Source organism: Marmota flaviventris, chromosome 18 (assembly GCF_047511675.1).
Source record: "Marmota flaviventris isolate mMarFla1 chromosome 18, mMarFla1.hap1, whole genome shotgun sequence".
Taxonomy (NCBI): domain Eukaryota; kingdom Metazoa; phylum Chordata; class Mammalia; order Rodentia; family Sciuridae; genus Marmota; species Marmota flaviventris.
The window spans coordinates 2,316,643-2,333,470 of record NC_092515.1 but is presented as its reverse complement, the minus strand read 5'-3'; the positions used below and the strand labels follow the sequence as shown (position 1 = coordinate 2,333,470).

At 59.8% G+C, this 16,828-nt stretch overlaps 2 protein-coding genes across 3 annotated transcripts; both read right to left on the bottom strand.

Moving 5' to 3' along the window:
* Positions 1 to 1,784: 1,784 nt before the first annotated feature.
* Positions 1,785 to 11,229, bottom strand: Tnnt1 (troponin T1, slow skeletal type). 2 transcript variants are annotated; one of them, XM_027921233.3, is made up of 11 exons: positions 11,130 to 11,229; positions 10,978 to 11,010; positions 10,148 to 10,169; positions 8,380 to 8,443; positions 8,082 to 8,198; positions 7,812 to 7,889; positions 6,015 to 6,128; positions 5,357 to 5,466; positions 2,730 to 2,820; positions 2,568 to 2,608; positions 1,785 to 1,939 (listed from the first exon to the last, which is right to left on the bottom strand). In XM_027921233.3, exons 5-11 carry the CDS (start codon positions 8,178 to 8,180, stop codon positions 1,894 to 1,896), a joined length of 579 nt encoding a protein of 192 aa, XP_027777034.2. In that variant the 5' UTR covers positions 8,181 to 8,198; positions 8,380 to 8,443; positions 10,148 to 10,169; positions 10,978 to 11,010; positions 11,130 to 11,229; the 3' UTR covers positions 1,785 to 1,893. The 2 variants fall into 2 exon arrangements, with proteins under 2 accessions (XP_027777034.2, XP_071460529.1); XM_071604428.1 differs by having other exon boundaries at positions 10,148 to 10,166.
* Positions 11,230 to 13,809: 2,580 nt separating this feature from the next.
* On the bottom strand, positions 13,810 to 16,385 carry Tnni3 (troponin I3, cardiac type). Its single transcript, XM_071604908.1, has 7 exons — positions 16,374 to 16,385; positions 16,231 to 16,317; positions 15,720 to 15,761; positions 15,376 to 15,507; positions 14,957 to 15,046; positions 14,279 to 14,455; positions 13,810 to 13,893 (listed from the first exon to the last, which is right to left on the bottom strand). The coding sequence occupies exons 1-7, from the start codon at positions 16,383 to 16,385 to the stop codon at positions 13,810 to 13,812; spliced, it is 624 nt and encodes a 207-aa protein (XP_071461009.1).
* Between the last annotated feature and the right edge of the window lie 443 nt (positions 16,386 to 16,828).

Genomic DNA, 16,828 nt, shown 5'->3' with positions numbered 1-16,828 from the left:
CATGCCAGGCAAGCACTCTACCACTGAGCCACAACCTCAGCCCTCAACTTCTTTTTTAAAATCCTGTTCTACCACAATGGTTGTGAAATCCAGCTCTGGATTTGACCATCCTGAGTTTGAATCTTGTCTCTACTTGCTTCCTAGCTCTGTGACCTGTGGCTAGTCTGTGCCTCCTGCAGCTGGAGAGATGGTGCCAGCATCATGCACCTTCACCCTCAGGTCCCACAGCATAAATCTCCCTCTGTCTTTGTTTATTTGTTTGTTTTTGCACCAGGGATTGATCCCAGGGGCTCTTAACCTCTGAGCCATATCCCCAGCCCTTTTTGTTTTTTATTTAGACAGGGACTCATCTTGTTGCTTAGAGTCTGCCTAAAATGCCGAGGCTGACCTCAAACTTGCAATACTCCTGCCTCAGCCTCCAGAGCCCCTGGGATCACAGGTGTGGCCAACATGCCCAGCTCTGCCCTTCTCTTTCTGGTGCTGAAGTCTTCACACTTCTCAGGACTGCTGTTTTCTCTCAACACCAACAGTGGAATTTTGGTGCTTTACCTCAGAACCCCAAGGCCCCCCCAACTGCTAGCAAAAATAAGCTCAGAACGATAAGAAGAAACTTTTCCCTCTTCCCCTGTGATGGCAGAAAAACAAACACTAGTCTGCACAGTAAAGATGGTTGGATAAGCGGGTGAGCTGAGAACACAGAAGTAACAAGCCAACTCCTATAAGGCTCAGAGCAGAGGGGAGACTCTGGTGTCAGCTCCAATCTCTGATTTTAAAACTCTCCTTAGAAGAGTTATTTGCACAGAGAAACAGTTTAAGAGAGATTATATCATCAGGGACATCCAGAGCTGGCCTGCCTGTGACACACTAAGCTGGGTCTCCAAACTCAGCCCAACAGGAAAGAGACTTTGCAACAGGTGTCCCCAGGAACAGTACCCTTCTGAAGGCTGGCTTGGCTCTGGGCCTGGCGGAATCCTCCCAGCACACAGCAGTTGCAGAGAGGGAGTGCGACCTGGGTGGGAAGCCGGCTCTTCCAGGTTGCTATCTGTCCCTGCTCCTGTCCAACCACTGTCCTGTGCTCCCCTCCCCCTTTCCCATAGGTCAGCTCCATGATGATGGCAATGATGACGTTTTCCCTGTTTCTCTTCCACCACTGTAGATTCAGGGAGCAAGAACCTGTCTTTATGTCTGTAGGATGTCCCTTTATGTCTTTATGTCTCTTCCAGAGACACAACCAAGTCTGACTCATAGGTTTGTTCCCACCCCTAAGAACCTGGGTTATGGTCCTTGGGAAGGAAGTGAATGAGTTCCATGTGCAGGTGCTGAAGTCTAGACACCTGTGTTGGAGTGGAAGGAACTGGCCAGGTCAGAGCTGCTTGACCCCCATAACTCCTTCTTCCTCAATAACACGGCCCTTATTTTGTCTGGTGTGGAAAAGCACCCCCTAACTGAAGACTGAGCCACGGATTCCCACATCCCGGCCTGGCCGGGGATGACGCTGCCCTGCACCTTCCCTCGCTGAGGGCCTGCTGGGAGGTATCTGCCTTTGGGAGTGACGGGAGTGCATAGGGTCTTGGAGGGCACCTATCCAGGGAGGAACTGCTGGGTCATGGGCAGCCCGGTTTCTCTTCCTGAGCACAGCTTTGCAGAGTAGCTGTGGGTGTCCACCCCTCGGGGAGTGCCAGGGTCCCACCGCACATCATTTTGGTGCTTCCTGGTGACTCTACCAAGCAATAGCTACTTGTCAAGCGCGAGCAGATCACCCACCCACATTAACACCAGAGCACTGAGAGGTGCCTCGGGGGAGCCTTTATTTCAAGCCACAGACGGGCGGAGCCCTCCAGTGCTCCCGGAACCTCGAGGGGGGCCGTCCGAACTCCTCACTTCCAGAGCTCCTCACTTCCAGCGGCCTCCAACTCGGCCCTTCCCTGCCCCCTTCCGGCTGTGGGACAAGGAGGCAGTATCAGGAGCTGAGGCTTCCCAGCCTCGGAGATGGGCACAGGCCCTTAATTCAGGAATTCCACCAGGGAAACACCCACCGCCGCCCAGAGGAAGAGGTGGGCAGATTGAGGGAGCACGGGAATGGGGGACTGTGGGCGAGTTCAGGGTGACCTGTGGTGCAGAGAAATGCCCATGGGGAAGGGTGGCCTGCGGGTGGGCGACATGCAAGGCAGGGCGGTGGCGGGGGTGGGGGCAGAGAGCGGGAAGCGCAGGACATCTGTAAAGCAGGGTTTCTCCACCAGGCACGGGTGACCAGGCGGCTCACTGTGCATTGTGGGTGTCGCGCAATCTCACCAGGGGCTCCACCCCCTGGACACCAAGTTGTGACAACCTGAGTGTCCCAGCATTGCATATGTCCCCTGCGGATCAAGATCTCTGGTTCCCCCCACCCCCCCACCCCAGGCTACATGGACACAGAAAAGGGACTGAAACCGGAGAGTGGAGACAGGACAGAGAAGGATGCCCTGAGAGCGAGGGACCAGGGAGAAAGCCCGGGATCTGCCAAGAGGCCTGGGTGGGAACCCAGCCTGGCTGCGGCTGGGGACGCCGGGACTGAGCCTCGCACTTACAACTTCTGGGCGTGGCTGATGCGGTTGTAGAGCACGTTGATCTGTGGGGGCGGGAGGCAGAGGCTGGGAAGGCCGAGGGGACACCCGCCTGCCCTGCCCTGCCCCTCCTGCCCGCCCTGCCAGCCCCGGGCCAGCCCGGCCTCCAGCAGGGGAGGCGCCCACCTCGTATTTCTGCTGCTTCAGCTTCTCCATCAGGTCGAACTTCTCGGACTCCAGCTGGTGTATCCAGTCCGACAGCTCCTGGGCCTTCTCCCTGGAGAGGCAGGAGGGCACGATGGAGGGGAGCCAGGCCGCAGAGACAGAGAGCCGCTTGGGCCCAGAGAGGCTGACAGCACCGCAGAGCGACACAGCCGGCTCCAAGCTTGGCACTGTCAGTCCTGGAAGCCAAGGACTTTCCATCTGTGCTCACTCTCTCAGCTCCCATGGTCAAGAGCTGCGGCCCCAGACACGGGAAGCCCAGGCTCCAGTCCTGGCTCTAGTCTCTCATTTATGACCATGGCCCAGGGACTTCTCTAGAACCTCTAGGATTCCTCCCCTAAAAAATGCAGAAATAAAACTGAAGCAAGGACGGCTGGCTGTCTACCAACCGTGCCCATATCCATTCTCCCTTTCTTCTTGGGAAACAGAACCCTGTGCCATAGGCCCAGCGGACAGGCAAACTCTCCACCCTCCTTGCAGGTAGGCGAGGCCAATGGGATCAGAGTAGCTCGCTGGCTTCAGCAAAGGCCTTGTGGCTCTTTCCTTGCAACCTCCTTCTGCTGCTTGGTGCCCCAGCAGCTCTACTGGACCATGAGGTGATTTCGAGGATGGGAATGTTGGACTAAGAATGGTAGAACAAGAAGACAGGCGTCTGCGTCTCTGGTGATTACACACCAGCCATGGACTACTTTCCTTCAGATTTCTTCTACATGAGAAACAAACCTCTGTGTTTTAGGCTGCTGTAGGCAGCCTCAGCTACTACAGGCCAAATCTGACCGAGCAAGGTCCAGGGCTCTGAGCCGCAGGGGGTGAGGCAAGGCGTGTGAAGTGCCTGGCACACAGGGAGCCCCCGGAGAGCCAGCCCTCCTACATCTGTTCATCATCATTAGCGTTCCTAGTCCCCTTTGGCTTCCCCGGGAGCTCTCCTCCATGGGGTACAGGTGGTCCCCCGCGGGTGCAGGTCCCTGAATTCCCTCCACAGTACCCCACCACTCCAGCCGCAGCACTTCCATTGTGTTAGCAACTGTGTGGGATCCGGCAATCACAGAGCGCAGAGGGTGTGCCCCCTCTAGCAGGTACTACAGTCACACGACAAGGGAGCTCGGTACCTGTGGGGTCCATACAACGTCCTGCTGGATACTGAGGGACACCTGTATTTTATTTAAAAGGCGTATAGCCCCTTATGCCTCAGTTTCTCTCATCCAATACATGAAATTTTGTAATTTGAGATTCTCAAAAACTACGATTGAACTTGAATTATGAGTAGGTGTGTAGCAGGGGGAAGGGGGAAAAGGAAGAAATAGGAAATATGAACATCATCACCACATTGCTTTACGCCAGGCCCCGTGAGGGTCTTTACGTGAACCATGTGTGGGGAGGGTGGACACACAGCACAAAGGACATCCAAGCCAAACTGTGCAGCTTGGGAGGCTGAGGCAGGAGGATGGCAAGTTGGAGCCCAGCCTCAGCAACTTAGCAAGACCCTGTCTTAAAGTGAATACTAAAAAGGGCTGGGGATGTGGCTCAGTGGTTAAGCGCCCCTGGATTCAATCCCTGGTATAAAACAAAACAGGATTTCCAATCCCCCTGCAACACCTGGCCCTGGACTATAAACCCCAGCGTGCCACAGGAGTGCGGGGGCCGGGACTACTGGGGGCCCAGGCGGGTCGCTGACACCTGGCTGGGCCCCCTGTGCGACCCTGGACTTCTCCGGACTGGCCCTACGGACTACATTTCCCAGCATTCCTGTGCACACTGCCCCAATTCCAGTGAGCTGCTCACCTTGGTAATTTGAAAGTGTTTACACCACGGAAATAGGCAAGCTGAGCCTAGACTCCAGCCCAGGACAGCCGACCATACACCTTTACTATCAAATCACTTCACAGCACAGTAGCAAGTACAGACCACCACACCAAACTGCTCGGGTTCAAGGCCCGGCTCTTCCACGTGCTTGCTGTTCAGCCCTGGAAAAGTTGCTTCACTTCTCGGTGCCTCAGGTTCCTCACCATGAACGTGAGGATGCCAACAGCGCCCACCTCGTGGCTGTGAGTCCCCCACAGGGGACTGCTATTTATTGTCCTCACCACACTGACCCCCTCAGAGCACCTGGAGGGGGAGCGTGCAGACTTTGCTCTCATAGAATCGTTGGGCCAATGAGAAGCAGGAGTCGGAAGCTAAAGCTCAGATGACCCAGCCCCTTCAGAACCCAGGCCAGCACACAACAAGACACAGGGAGCCCAGAGGGACAGGCCTGGGGACTGCACCCCTGCGGGGCAGAGGGAAGAGAAGAGCGTGCAAGGCCACAGGGCTCAGCCAGAAAGTCCCACCAGATGGCGGCTCGAGCGCGGAGGAAAAGGCGCCCCCAGCACCTCAGAAACAGCCGTCCAACCCCAGGCCAGGCCCCAGTCTCCATCCAGGGGCAGCCTGGACGTGGGTCCCCTGGAGCCGCACGATCCAGAGGGCAGCAGGAGCCAGAGGGGCTGCACATGCCGAGGTAAAGCAGCACCCAGCTCAGATCCAGAGCACTGCCCACCCAGGCTGAGCGAGGGTCCCTCACGTCCCCTCCCGCACCCAGGTGCCCCGCCACACACCGGAGCTGGTCCTCGCCCAGGTAGTCGATGTCCAGAGGCTTCTTCCGCTCCGACAGGATGCGCAGTTTCATCTCCCGACCCGTCTGCCGCTTCCCACGCTTCTGCTCTGCCTGGGAGTGGGAGAGAAACTGAGACAGGCCAGGAGAGCAGGCCAGCCTCCCCCCTCAGACCCAGGGTCCAGGCCAGCCTCCTCCCTCAGACCCAGGGTCCAGGCCCAGCCTCCTCCCTCAGACCCAGGGTCCAGGCCAGCCTCCTCCCTCAGACCCAGGGTCCAGGCCCAGCCTCCTCCCTCAGACCCAGGGTCTAGGCCCAGCCTCCTCCCTCAGACCCAAGGGGCCAGGCCCAGCCTCCTCCCTCAGACCCAGGGTCCAGGCCCAGCCTCTTCCCTCAGACCCAGGGTCCAGGCCTAGCCTCCTTCCTCAGAACCAGGGGTCCAGGCCCAGCCTCCTCCCTCAGACCCAAGGGGCCAGGCCCAGCCTCCTCCCTCAGACCCAGGGTCCAGGCCCAGCCTCCTCCCTCAGACCCAGGGTCCAGGCCCAGCCTCCTCCCTCAGACCGGGGGTCCAGGCCCAGCCATCCTCCATCCAGAACCAGAAGTCTGGGCCCACCATTCCCTCCCCATGGAATATAGACTCCCGGCCCTTGCAGGCTGAACACACCTTGACCAGGTAGCCCCCAAAGTGGGCCCCCATGTTGGACAGAACCTTCTTCTTCTTGGCATCGTCCTCTGCTCTCTTCTTGGCCTCCTCCTCTTCCTTTCGCATCTTCTCCTCCTGTGGGGGTGGGGGGTTCACCCACGGCCTCCCTTTTCCCTTGCAGACTGAGGGGGAGGCCCTGGGATGCAGCGGTATGGAGAATAGTGAGGAAAGTCCTGCCTCCCCTCCTGGCCTGGCTGTGTGGCCACCCACACAGTCCTCCCCTGGGGCTTGAATGTCCTCCCAGCAAACACTGAAGAATGGGGGGGGGGGTGCTGGCTTCTCCTGCGGCCTGCAGCCTGAATGGCCCCGTGGGCTCTGCTGTGAGCCTCGCCTCCCTGGTCTTGAGAGGCCAGAGGTGCTAACGCCAAGGTGTGGGGCGTACAGAGGCTGGTGGCCGGGGCTGGGCTGGGGTTCAGTGGTGCAGCACTTGCCTAGCATGTATGAGGCCCTGGGTTCCATCCCCAGCACCACAAAAAAGAAAAAGGGGCAGCCGGCCAGGCTCCAGGCACCACAGTGCTCCAGCGTCAGCAGGGCACCTTAGAGACCCGGGCTCCTGCAGCTGAGCCCCTCCCCTCTGAGGGGTGGTGGGACCATGGCTTCTGCAGGCCAGCCTTCTCTCCCCATCGCCAGCTGCTGCTGTAATCTGCAAACTTAAAGCAATGCAGTTCCGGGGTTCAGAAGCCTGAAATGGCCTCGCTGGGCCCAAACCGAGGGGTGAGCTGACCTGGTCCTCCAGGCTCCTGGGAGACGCCCTTCCCACCTTTTCTAGCTCCCAGGGGCAGTGCCCTCCCACCCGGCCTCTGGCTCCCAAGGCAGCAGGCAGCATCTTAAATCTCCCTGGCTCTGGCCTTCCATCCTCCCCCTCCTGAGGACCCTGGCGCAAGGGTGGCGGGAAGATGCAAATCCACAACCACCTTCCAGATCCTGATCTGGTCTCTTCTGCAAAGCCTGTTGGCTGGGCATAGTTGCACAACCCACAGACTGTGGGCCTGGGGTGTGGGCACCTCGGGGGCATATCCTGCCTTCCACTGCACCCTGCTCTCAGCCTTAAACAGTGGGTTGTGTGAGGACCCACTTCTTAATGCCAACACGGTGACATTTCAAACCACCCTAGCACCCTCCGGGGTCAGCTGTGGCCAGGGCTCAGCTCTGTGGGGGAAAGAGCAGCTTCAGTGCCTCCCTGGATTTGAGCAGAGTTTAGGCCAGGGCTGCTGGTGGTCACTCTGCAGGGTGATCAGCCATTGCAGTTTGCATGAGACTAACAGGATGTGGAAGTTTCATGGCTAAACCCAGGAAATTACCAGACAAGCCAAGAGGAGAGTTGGTCACCCTGGTATTCACAGAAAGGTGGCCAAGGATTGGACGAAGAAACGCTGTCTGTGGTGTCTGAGTCTCCTGATCCAATCACGCCTGAAGCAACAGCAGTTCTAGGCTTTTTTTTTTTTTTACCAGGGAGGGAACCAAGGGCACCTCCCCAGCCCTTTTTGTTTTGTTTTGAGACAGGGTCTCACTGAGGCTGGCGTTGAACTTGCAATACTCCTGCCTCCGCCTGCCAAGCGCCTGGGACCACACGCGTGCACCACCCGCCTTTCCTTTCTGCTGAACCCAGTGAGGGTTGAGTTTCCATCCCTTCCAACAGAAAGAGCCTTAGGTGATACAGCGTAGGGACTTCCGCAGAACCACGGAGAGTGTCAGGAACGGGAAAAGCAGCACCCCACCAGGAGGGAGGGTGCGCCCCAGGGGAGGGGAGGCACCCACCGCCAGCTTGGCCTGCCGCTCCCGCTCCTTCTCGGTTCGGAAGCGCTGCTGCTCGGCTCTCTCCGCCCGGCGCCGCTCCTGGGGGCAGGAGAATGAGAGGGTGGGAGGCGCCCGGCCGTCCCTGCCCAAGCGGGGCCCGAGGGTGGAGAGGAGGCCGGAGCGCCCGTTCCCGCAGCCTCCGTCCCGGCTCCGGACCAAGGGGAGCTCACGTCCCCCAAGATCCGGCGAGGCGCAGCGCGGGGAGGGCGGGCGCCCCAGTGCCCCACTCACAATGCGCTCCTTCAGCGCGACGAGCTCCTCCTCCTCTTTCTTCCGCTGCTCGAAATGCACGTCGATGAGCGTCTGCAGCTCCAGCAGGTCTTTCTCCATGCGCTTCCGGTGGATGTCCTGCGGGGCCAGGGGGACCCGCTGGAGTCGGCCGCAGGCCCCCGGTGTCGGGGTCCCAGCTGACGGCACGGAGGGCCCCCGCAGATGGCGGCAAAGCAGCGTGTGCGCGCGTCCAGCGAAGGCAGTGGGCAGCGCCTCCCTAACCCGCCGGGGCGCCGCTCTGGGGACGGCTGCTACTTACATCGAAGTCCACACGCTCCCCTTCTGGGATCTTCGGGGGGATCAAAGGAGGAACCACCGGACGGCTGCGGGGCAGGTGGGGACAGTGAGCGGACCGACCTCCCAGACGGGGTTTTATACGTGATGGCGTTTGAATACATTAGGTGGAATAAACTGTGCCTGGACAATTCATGTCACCTGCTTTTGCAGACATTTTTAAATGTGGCTAATAAAGCATTTCAATGACACATGTGGCTTGTGTCCTGTGTGTGTGTGGGGGGGCTGTCCTCGAGAACACTGTATTGTTTAGGGAATGATGTCAAGAGAAAAGCCTCTACGTGTTCGGTAGACACAATTGTTCTAACGTCTCTGATCTGCACCCGTGGAATTCACAATCCCGTGGTTCCCCCAGGAGGCCACTGTGCTGAGGCTGCACCAACTCCATCTCCAGCCCACCTCTCTCCTGAGCCCAGACTCATGTTGATGGACCCCTCCCGAACATTCTGTACCTCCCCACCCCGGGCCCCAGCAGAGCTCAGCAACTTCTGCAGGCAGTCCCAGCTCACTGTCCCTTTGTTCCCAGCCCAGAGACCCTTGAGGGCTGTCCTTGTCACCTCTCTCCCTTGCCCAACAGCTCATCTAACCCAAGTCCTGTCCCTTTACCTGGATTCTCTCAATCTGCCCCTTCCTTTACATCCCACAGCCCCCTGCCCCAGCACAGTCCTCTTTCCTTCCCACCTGAACCAACCTCCCAGCCTCCTCTCTGGCCTCCCTGCCTCCAGTTTGTGGCTCATCCTCCTTTAAGACTCCAGAGGGACCTTTCTAAACTCCTGATCTGAATCCTTCCTCAACTTGGCCCTACCCTAAATACAAGTCCAAGCAACTGGCCAGGATTCTGACCCTCCCCCATCACGCCCCTGCCAGCTTCTCCAAACCTCCCCTCCTCTCATCTTCTCATACGCATTCAGCAGTCCATGGTGCCCTGGTTGTGCCCCATGTCTTCACACCCCTGGGCCTTTGCACTTGCTGTGCCCTCTGCCTGATGCTCTTCCCCTGACAAACTCCACCCCCTTCTCCACAGACCTTCTCTGGCAGGGAAACTCATCTGCGTTCTCATGTACTCTCTCCACTAGATCTAGCCTTTCCATGGCTCCCCAGTGCCCTGGCCTCTACAACTCGGCTCCTTCTTGCACACTGAACTCTAGGTATAATGAAATTTGCACTACTTCCCATCCAGAATTGATGCTTCTGGTTTCCTTCATACTTGGATGGCTGCTTCCTTGCATCTCCAAGCCTTGTCCCCAATGTCACTCTATGAGCTCCCACAGCCTCCACTGATCTGCTTAGCTTAGGATGCTCATTATGAGAATGACTATCAGTACCCTGGGCTGGTTTATATGCGGCCACTAGTCCTGGCACACACCCAGCCTTCTCTCCTACAATGTCCCTCCTACCTCCTGTCCACTAGAGGTGACTCCCAGGAGAAGCCTTCCTGGAATGCCCAGAGCAAGGGCAGGGCCCCCTGCCAGGCTCCTCTGGAACCTGGGCTCCCATTACTGTCCCTGGGTCTATTTCACCATTATGGTGGCAAAGAGGGTCTGCCCTGCCACACACCGTGTGAGGTCCTGGAAATGCAAGCTGAGAGGTGTTGGCTTAGGTTGGGGTAGGGTTAGGTTAGTCGCCTCATTCCCATGCCCTGTCTTTTCTACCTTTTTATACCCTACCTCTGGAGGTGGGGGAATGTTTAGGAGCAATGATGAGTACCCCAGCCCCACCCCATAGAGTCTCACCTTGGTTTGGGGCGCTCTTCTTCTGGTGATAAAGGGGGATACAAAGAGACAATTAGGAAGAGTTATGGGGTGAAGAACCTGATACCCCGTAGGGAACCCCCAAGCTTCTGCCCAGGGCACCAGGGAAAGTCTCAGAGTCCAGTTCTGGGGAAGGGGCACAGGGAGAAGAAAGGGGAGAAGGAAGTCGGGTGGCCATAAGAGAGGAAGAGGATCACACGCATCGGATATACATTCAGCACTGGTGTGGGGGTCCCACCCCCTCTCCGGAAACCCCAAGTCCAAAGCCCAGACCCACCTCTCCTTATATGCCCAGAGCTCCTGCCCTCCTCCTTCAAGACCCGGCGTGGCGGGATCCCAATCCCTGTCTTCTTTCAGGGAGTTTGCTCCCGGCCCCTCCCCCCTTGGGACACCCCATTCTTACTAGGATCCTCGGTTCAGGCCCCAGCCTTTGAATGTATATGGGGAGGGAGAGAACGGGGTGGGCGAGGAGGCGGGGGGCGCGGCGGCGCCTCTCGGCGACCGTCCCACCCTTCCGCAAGCTCCTCTGGCTGGGGAAGAAGGCGGGGGTCGGTCCCTTTAAGGAAGGGAAAGCGCCCAGGCCACAGGCCATTTCCCTTCGCGGCCACCAGGGGGCGCGGGGCCCCGGGGCTTAAAGGGCCAGGCTGCGGGGCGGGAGCCGGGGCTGCGGGGCGGGAGCTGGGGCTGCGGGGCCGGAGCTGGGGCTGCGGGGCGGGAGCCGGGGCTGCGGGGCCGGAGCTGGGGGTGCGGGGGCGGCGGGTGCAGGCGCCGAGGACGTCGCGCGGCCTCGGGAAGCGGGGCAGCCGCGTTACCTCGCTCTGCCACCGGCTCCGGCTCCTCGGCGGCTGGGAGGGGGACAAGCGAGGGCGGGGAGGCCACGCGGGCGGGGGAGAGAGGGGACAGCGGTCAGGCCGGGCGCGGCGGGGCGCCCCTTCCCACCGCGCGGGCTCAGCGCGGGCCTCACCTTCCTCCTCCTCCGCCGCCTCCTCCTCTGCAGGGCGACCACACAGCGTTAGGAGCTCCGGGGCGGCCGCGTGCCCAGACCCCGGGCTGCGGTCTCGGGCGCCGGGACGCTGCGCCGTGGCTGCGGGGCGCGGGCGGGCGGGGGCCGGCAGGGCCCGCGGCGTCCCGGGAGCCACACCCGCACCGGCGCCCAGAGGCGGGGGCCGCCGGCGTCCCCACCCCCGGCCGCCGGTGTCGCCTCACCTTCCGCCTGCTCCCTGAGGACCGGGCAGGGGGAGAGAAGAGGGCGGGTTAGCCTTGACTTGGGGCGGGAGAGCCTCTCCGTCGCCGAGCCCGACCCTCCCGCCAGCGACACTCACTCCTCGTATTCCTGCTCTTCGGTGTCCGACATCCTGGTGTGACCTAAGACCAGAGGGAAGCGGCCAGTGGAGCGGGGTCCTCTAGGAAGAGGCTGGGTCTGGGCACCTGGGCCTGGGGCAGGAGCGGGGGTGGGGGCCCGGAATCCTAAATCGTGCTGGAGGACCTAGTGTGGAGGTGTGGCCCCAGCCTGGCACCGAGGCTGCAGGCCGCCCCCCTCACACAGCTGTCTTCTTTTGTCTGGTGACAGGCCCAGGGGAACCCGATAGGAGTGGGGATTAGGAGGTATTGGAAAAGGGACCGTGGCCTGAAGACAATAGCTGCCCCACCTCTAGTGCTATTTTGGAGGGATGTCGTAGTCGGTGAAACTGAGGACATTTCCTAAGAAGGGATTTGAGGAGGAGGGGGGCCTTCTGTGACAATTAGTCACACCCGTCCCCTCTCCTACCCTCACCACCCCCTGGGCTGTTTTCTCTCCCACCTGTCTCCTCTTTTCACCTTCACCCATATCCACTGACCGGGTGCATGCCACCAAGAGCAGCTTCTGTCCTCAGGCCTCATCCTGACCTGAAACACCCAGACCCCCACCCCAGGATCCCCCATGCCCCACAACACCCAGGTTAAGAGATGCCCAAATCCCCAAACCCACAGATTCTGATGCCCCTGGTCAGAAACAGCAAGTCCTGTATCTCCAGATTCTGAGGGATCCAATCCATGATGGTCCAGGCAGTAGCCTGACATCTTAAGACCCCCAGGCCTTGAGACCTCCAGGTGTGGAAAAAAAAAAATCACCATACCCATGCTCAGAGCCCAAGTTCCTGACACCCAAAATTATGGCATCACAGTTCCAAACCTTCCAATCAAAAGACCTCAGATTATGAGACCCTGCCCCAGTTTTGATACCCTCAGAGTCTGAGTCCCCAAATTCTGATACCCAGACTGTTTCACCTTCAAGCCCAGGTATCCCCAATTTCTGAGATTTTCCTGAACTCTAAGACCTCTGCAGTCCAAAGGAGGGATTCCTAGATTCTAATCCTGTACTTTCCTCTCCATCCCCAGTCCCCCTAAAGTCTGAGCCTCCTGAATTCCCAGACCTCCATACCTCTACCCCTCCCCACTAAAGCCCCCTCCCCCAAAGACATGAGCCACGGAGACCACAGAGCACAGACCCCTGTTACCTAAGGCTGGGTCCGCAGATGCTGTAAACCGTAGACTGGGCTGTGCCAGGGCAGGATGCCTCTGGTGGTTTATAGCTGTGGCTCAGCCCCGCCCCAAGTCAGAGGAGGGGAGAGAATTCCTTTGCTCAAACACATGTCCTTTGGCTCAGAGGCTGCCCTGCCCCCTTAGATTCAGGGTCCAAGCACCCTCTGGCTGCTCCTAAATCCCTTCCCCACCCGACAGCACCCCCCTGGAGACGCTGGCTGGATCAGGCACCCCCCAAGCTCCCTTATAGCACCAGCATCCTTTGCTGTCAAATCCCCAGGCTGCAAATAAGGTCCCTGGAGACTCTCCCATACCTCCCTAGTGACAGAGGGGCACTAGCGACGCTTCCTATTTCCATCTCTGTTCCCTCATCCTGTGTCTCTCTGGGCCTCCATTTCTCCATCCTCAACCCCCTGCCTGCGGTCTCTGCCTCTCATCTCTAGCTTTCCATCTGCCATTCTCTGTGTGTGTCTTTCTCCACTCCTGTGTTCCCCTCTGTGTCTGTCCATCTTTCTGACTCCCCCTCCCCACCCCCACCTCTTTGTCTGTCACCCGGATTCCACCCTGGTGACAACAGGCACTAAAGACTGGCAGCAGGTGTGTGGGGGGAGGATGGGGTGTCAGGCTGGTAGGACCTCATGCTCCCAACCCCCACCTCCATCTGACACTGATCTTTTTTGGTGTCCTCTTTCCCCCCTTTCCAGCCAAGCCGTGACCTTGAACTCCGGGGAAGCCAGCCTGGGAGTGCAGGCAGGCTTGGGCACCCCTCCACCCTGCCTGCTGGAGACTGTCCCTCCTGGTCTCCATCTTTGTGGTTTTGTTTGCATGCATTTCTCAGGGTGTCTCTTCAGGTCTCTCTCTTTGGGTCTCTGGCCCCCTCTGTCACTACAGCCTCTCTGTCCCCGCCTCTCCCTCTGGCCTTGTATGTACTGCACCCTCTGCAGAAGAGCTGAGAACACCCATGGTAGAAACCCAGCTTGCCCTGACCTGCTGGTGCCCCCTGCTTTCCATCTTTCCCATGACTCAGCCCCAAGGCAAAGGACACAAGGTCACTTCCAGCTCCGGGAGCAGCTTTTATTCCTCAGGGCCATACTCAGGGCCACAGTGGTGGGTAGGGAGGCTCAGCCCTCAAACTTCTTCTTGCGGCCTTCCATTCCGCTCAGCGCATCGATGTTCTTGCGCCAGTCTCCTACCTCCCGGTTCTCCTGGGGGGGGGGTCAGAGGTTAGGGTCTCCACCTGCTCTCTGGCTCACTGGGTTACTACCCTCCCATTTCCTGTCTCCCTCCCACACTTCCTGCCTGCTTCCTTTACTTCTCTTCCTGTTACACTCCTGTCTCTTCCTTCTTGTTCCCCTCCTGCTCTTTCCTCTTTCAGGGACTTGCTGTTGCTCTATGAACTTCCTGGACTCTTGCTACTTCCTGTCTCCCCTCCTCTTCTGTCTTCCACATGCACTTTGTGACTCTCCCATACCTCCTCCCCCTCGGTGCCTCTCATCCCAGCTCCAAGTGCCACCTGCCCTCCAGCGAGGTCCTAGGGTGGTTGGCCTCAGCACCCCCAGCATTGCCCTCCTGGCCCTCACCCACACTCACCTTCTCGGTGTCTTCCTTCTTCACCTGCTTGAGGTGGGCCCGCAGGTCCAAAGATTCCTTAGCTCGGGCCCCCAGCAGTGCCTGCATCATGGCATCCGCAGAGATGCGAACCCTCCGCAGGGTGGGCCGCTTGAACTTGCCACGAAGGTCAAAGATCTTCTGGGTCAGATCTGCAATCTGCAGTGAACATAGGGGGAGTGGAGGTGCCCTGCTTCCTCCTCCCCACACTCTCCCACCCTGTGGTCTCCTCCTCTCCCTGTCCTGCCTCCCAGTACCTCGGTACCTAGGCCTTGTCCACTCTTCCCAGCTCAGACCTCTATTCTGGAACTTAGAGCCCTCAATGCGATCCACCCTCATCTCTCAAAACTTCTGACACACCACTATCCTGGAGGGACACACGCATTCCCGGGCCTGGCCTGGACTCACTCACCCAAGGGTACCCACCGCTCCACCCTCCCATTCCCAGCCAGACCTCACCCGGCCCTGCAGGTGCTGTCCCAGTGCCAGAGCAGCCTTCCCAGGCAGACTGTTCTCACTCTTCTGCACCCACGCTGCTCACAGCGTTCTCCTGGGTCTCTTGGGACCCACAACCAAAGGCAGCTGCAATAGTCAGGCTGAGACCACAACCCCAGCCTCTCGCCCTACCCGGCAGGTGCCCAGAGTGCTCAGTGCTCCCACCTCCTTAATGTTCTTGGTGACCTTTGCCTCTACGTCATATCTCTCTTCATCCACCTTGTCCACGCGGGCGTGCAGCTGGCGGCACAAGTCCTGGGGGGAGGGCACCGTGTGTGCTGTGGGAGCAAAGCTAGGGACCAGAATTTCTGCGTCTGAGGGAGGAGGGCTGGGATCTGGACTCCTGGGTCTGAGGAGTAGTAGTTGAGGCCTGAACATGTTGTCCAGAAGGAGTAGGCCGCCTTCTGGACAGCCGGGAGTCCAGGGGACTGTCAGCCAAGCGTTCTAGGGGCCTGGAGTCCTGAGAAGCTGACCGGTTCAGGGCTGCAGGGATGATGTCTGGGTTTTGGGATTGCAAGTGACTTCCATCAGGACTTCTGTACCCCCGGGGCAGGGCAGGGGTCCCTGCCTCGTGTGAGCAGTACCTGTAGCTCCCCGAAGCCCAGCCCGGCCAGCTCCAGAGGCTGGCAGCGGGTGCTCAGAGCGCGTGTCTTCTCTCCCCGCCGCTCTTCGGCCTCCCGATCCAGCTCCTGCTTCGCAATCTGCAGCATCAGGGTCTGCAGAGGGGCGGGAGGGGCCGCGGTCCCCCGAGCACGGGGATCAAACTTCGTCCTGCGTGTCCCAGCCACCTGGCCATCCAAGGTTGGTCTCCTTCCTTCAAAAGCTCCTCCCCTCCCGCAGAGCGATTCCCCAAATCAAGGCAGCCCCTAAGGTAAAGCCCCCCACCCGCCCACGTACCCGGAACCCCGCCCCCCGAGCACATTCACACCTTGAGCTGCAGTTTTCTTGAGGCGGAGATCTTAGACTTTTTCTGCCAGGGGGACATGTTGAAAGGAAGATGGAGAGGATAGATCCGAAGATGGGTGGTGGGAGGGAGACACCCCCCACACCTTCAAATTTCAGATGTGGGCCCATCTCCCAATTGAACTGGAAGCCGTGCCCCTCGGACCCACCGATCTTGGGCTCTCGCTCAAGCTAGGCACCGTCCACTCGCCTCCTAAGCCGTGCTGTGGACACGGGAGCTCCGCCCACAGGTGGGTCTCGCCAATCCGAACCTGACCCTTCTGGAAACTCCGCCCCACCCTCCTGGGCGTTCACTCCGCCCCAGAGACGGAGCGGGAATTTCAGATTCCATTTCGGGGATTCTAAGTTCCATCCCTAGAATCCTACGTGACCAGAGTCTCCCGGGTCGGAGGACCGGCCCCGCCCCTCTCCCGTAAGGAGTGGGCCCCGGGGGATTCCGAACCCGCGAAGCCCCGCCCCGTGGAGGACCCACCCACCTTGGCGTGCGGTTCGGTGGCGTAGGCTCGGTAGTTGGCGGAGGAGCGGCGTCGCACCGGGGCGGGCGCGGGGCGCGGGTCCCCGGCCTGGGGGTGGGGGAGCGGGCCGCGTCACCACGGAGACCCTGCAGCCTTCCACGTACCCGCTCCCTCATGCCCCAGCCCCTCCCCGCAGCGCCCACCCGGACCGCAAGGTCCCCGCCCGTGCCCACGACGCGCGGGTCTCACCGCATCGCTGCTGCTGGAAGGAGAGAAACAGGAGCGGGATTAGCGGTGGCGCGTGTCTGTCCCCGAAGTTCCATCTCCTAAGGCCTCGCAGACCAAGAGACCCAGGCAAGCAGCTCCCCCTTGCTGGGTCCCAGGAGTCGGATTCCCACATTCTCACGCGTTTCCACCCAGGAGCCCACCCTGACCCCTGCTCAGGCCAGGTGTTGAGCCTAGCTGCTCCTACCCTCAGGCACGCTGGCGGCCGCCCACCTCCCCTGCCCTCGGGCCTCAGGGTCCGGGTTGTCCAGCTTCACTCACTCAGCCATGCAGAGACAGATGGGGGTCTCAGGAGACGGAGAAGGGGTACCGGGGCTCTATGAGGAGGGTCGAC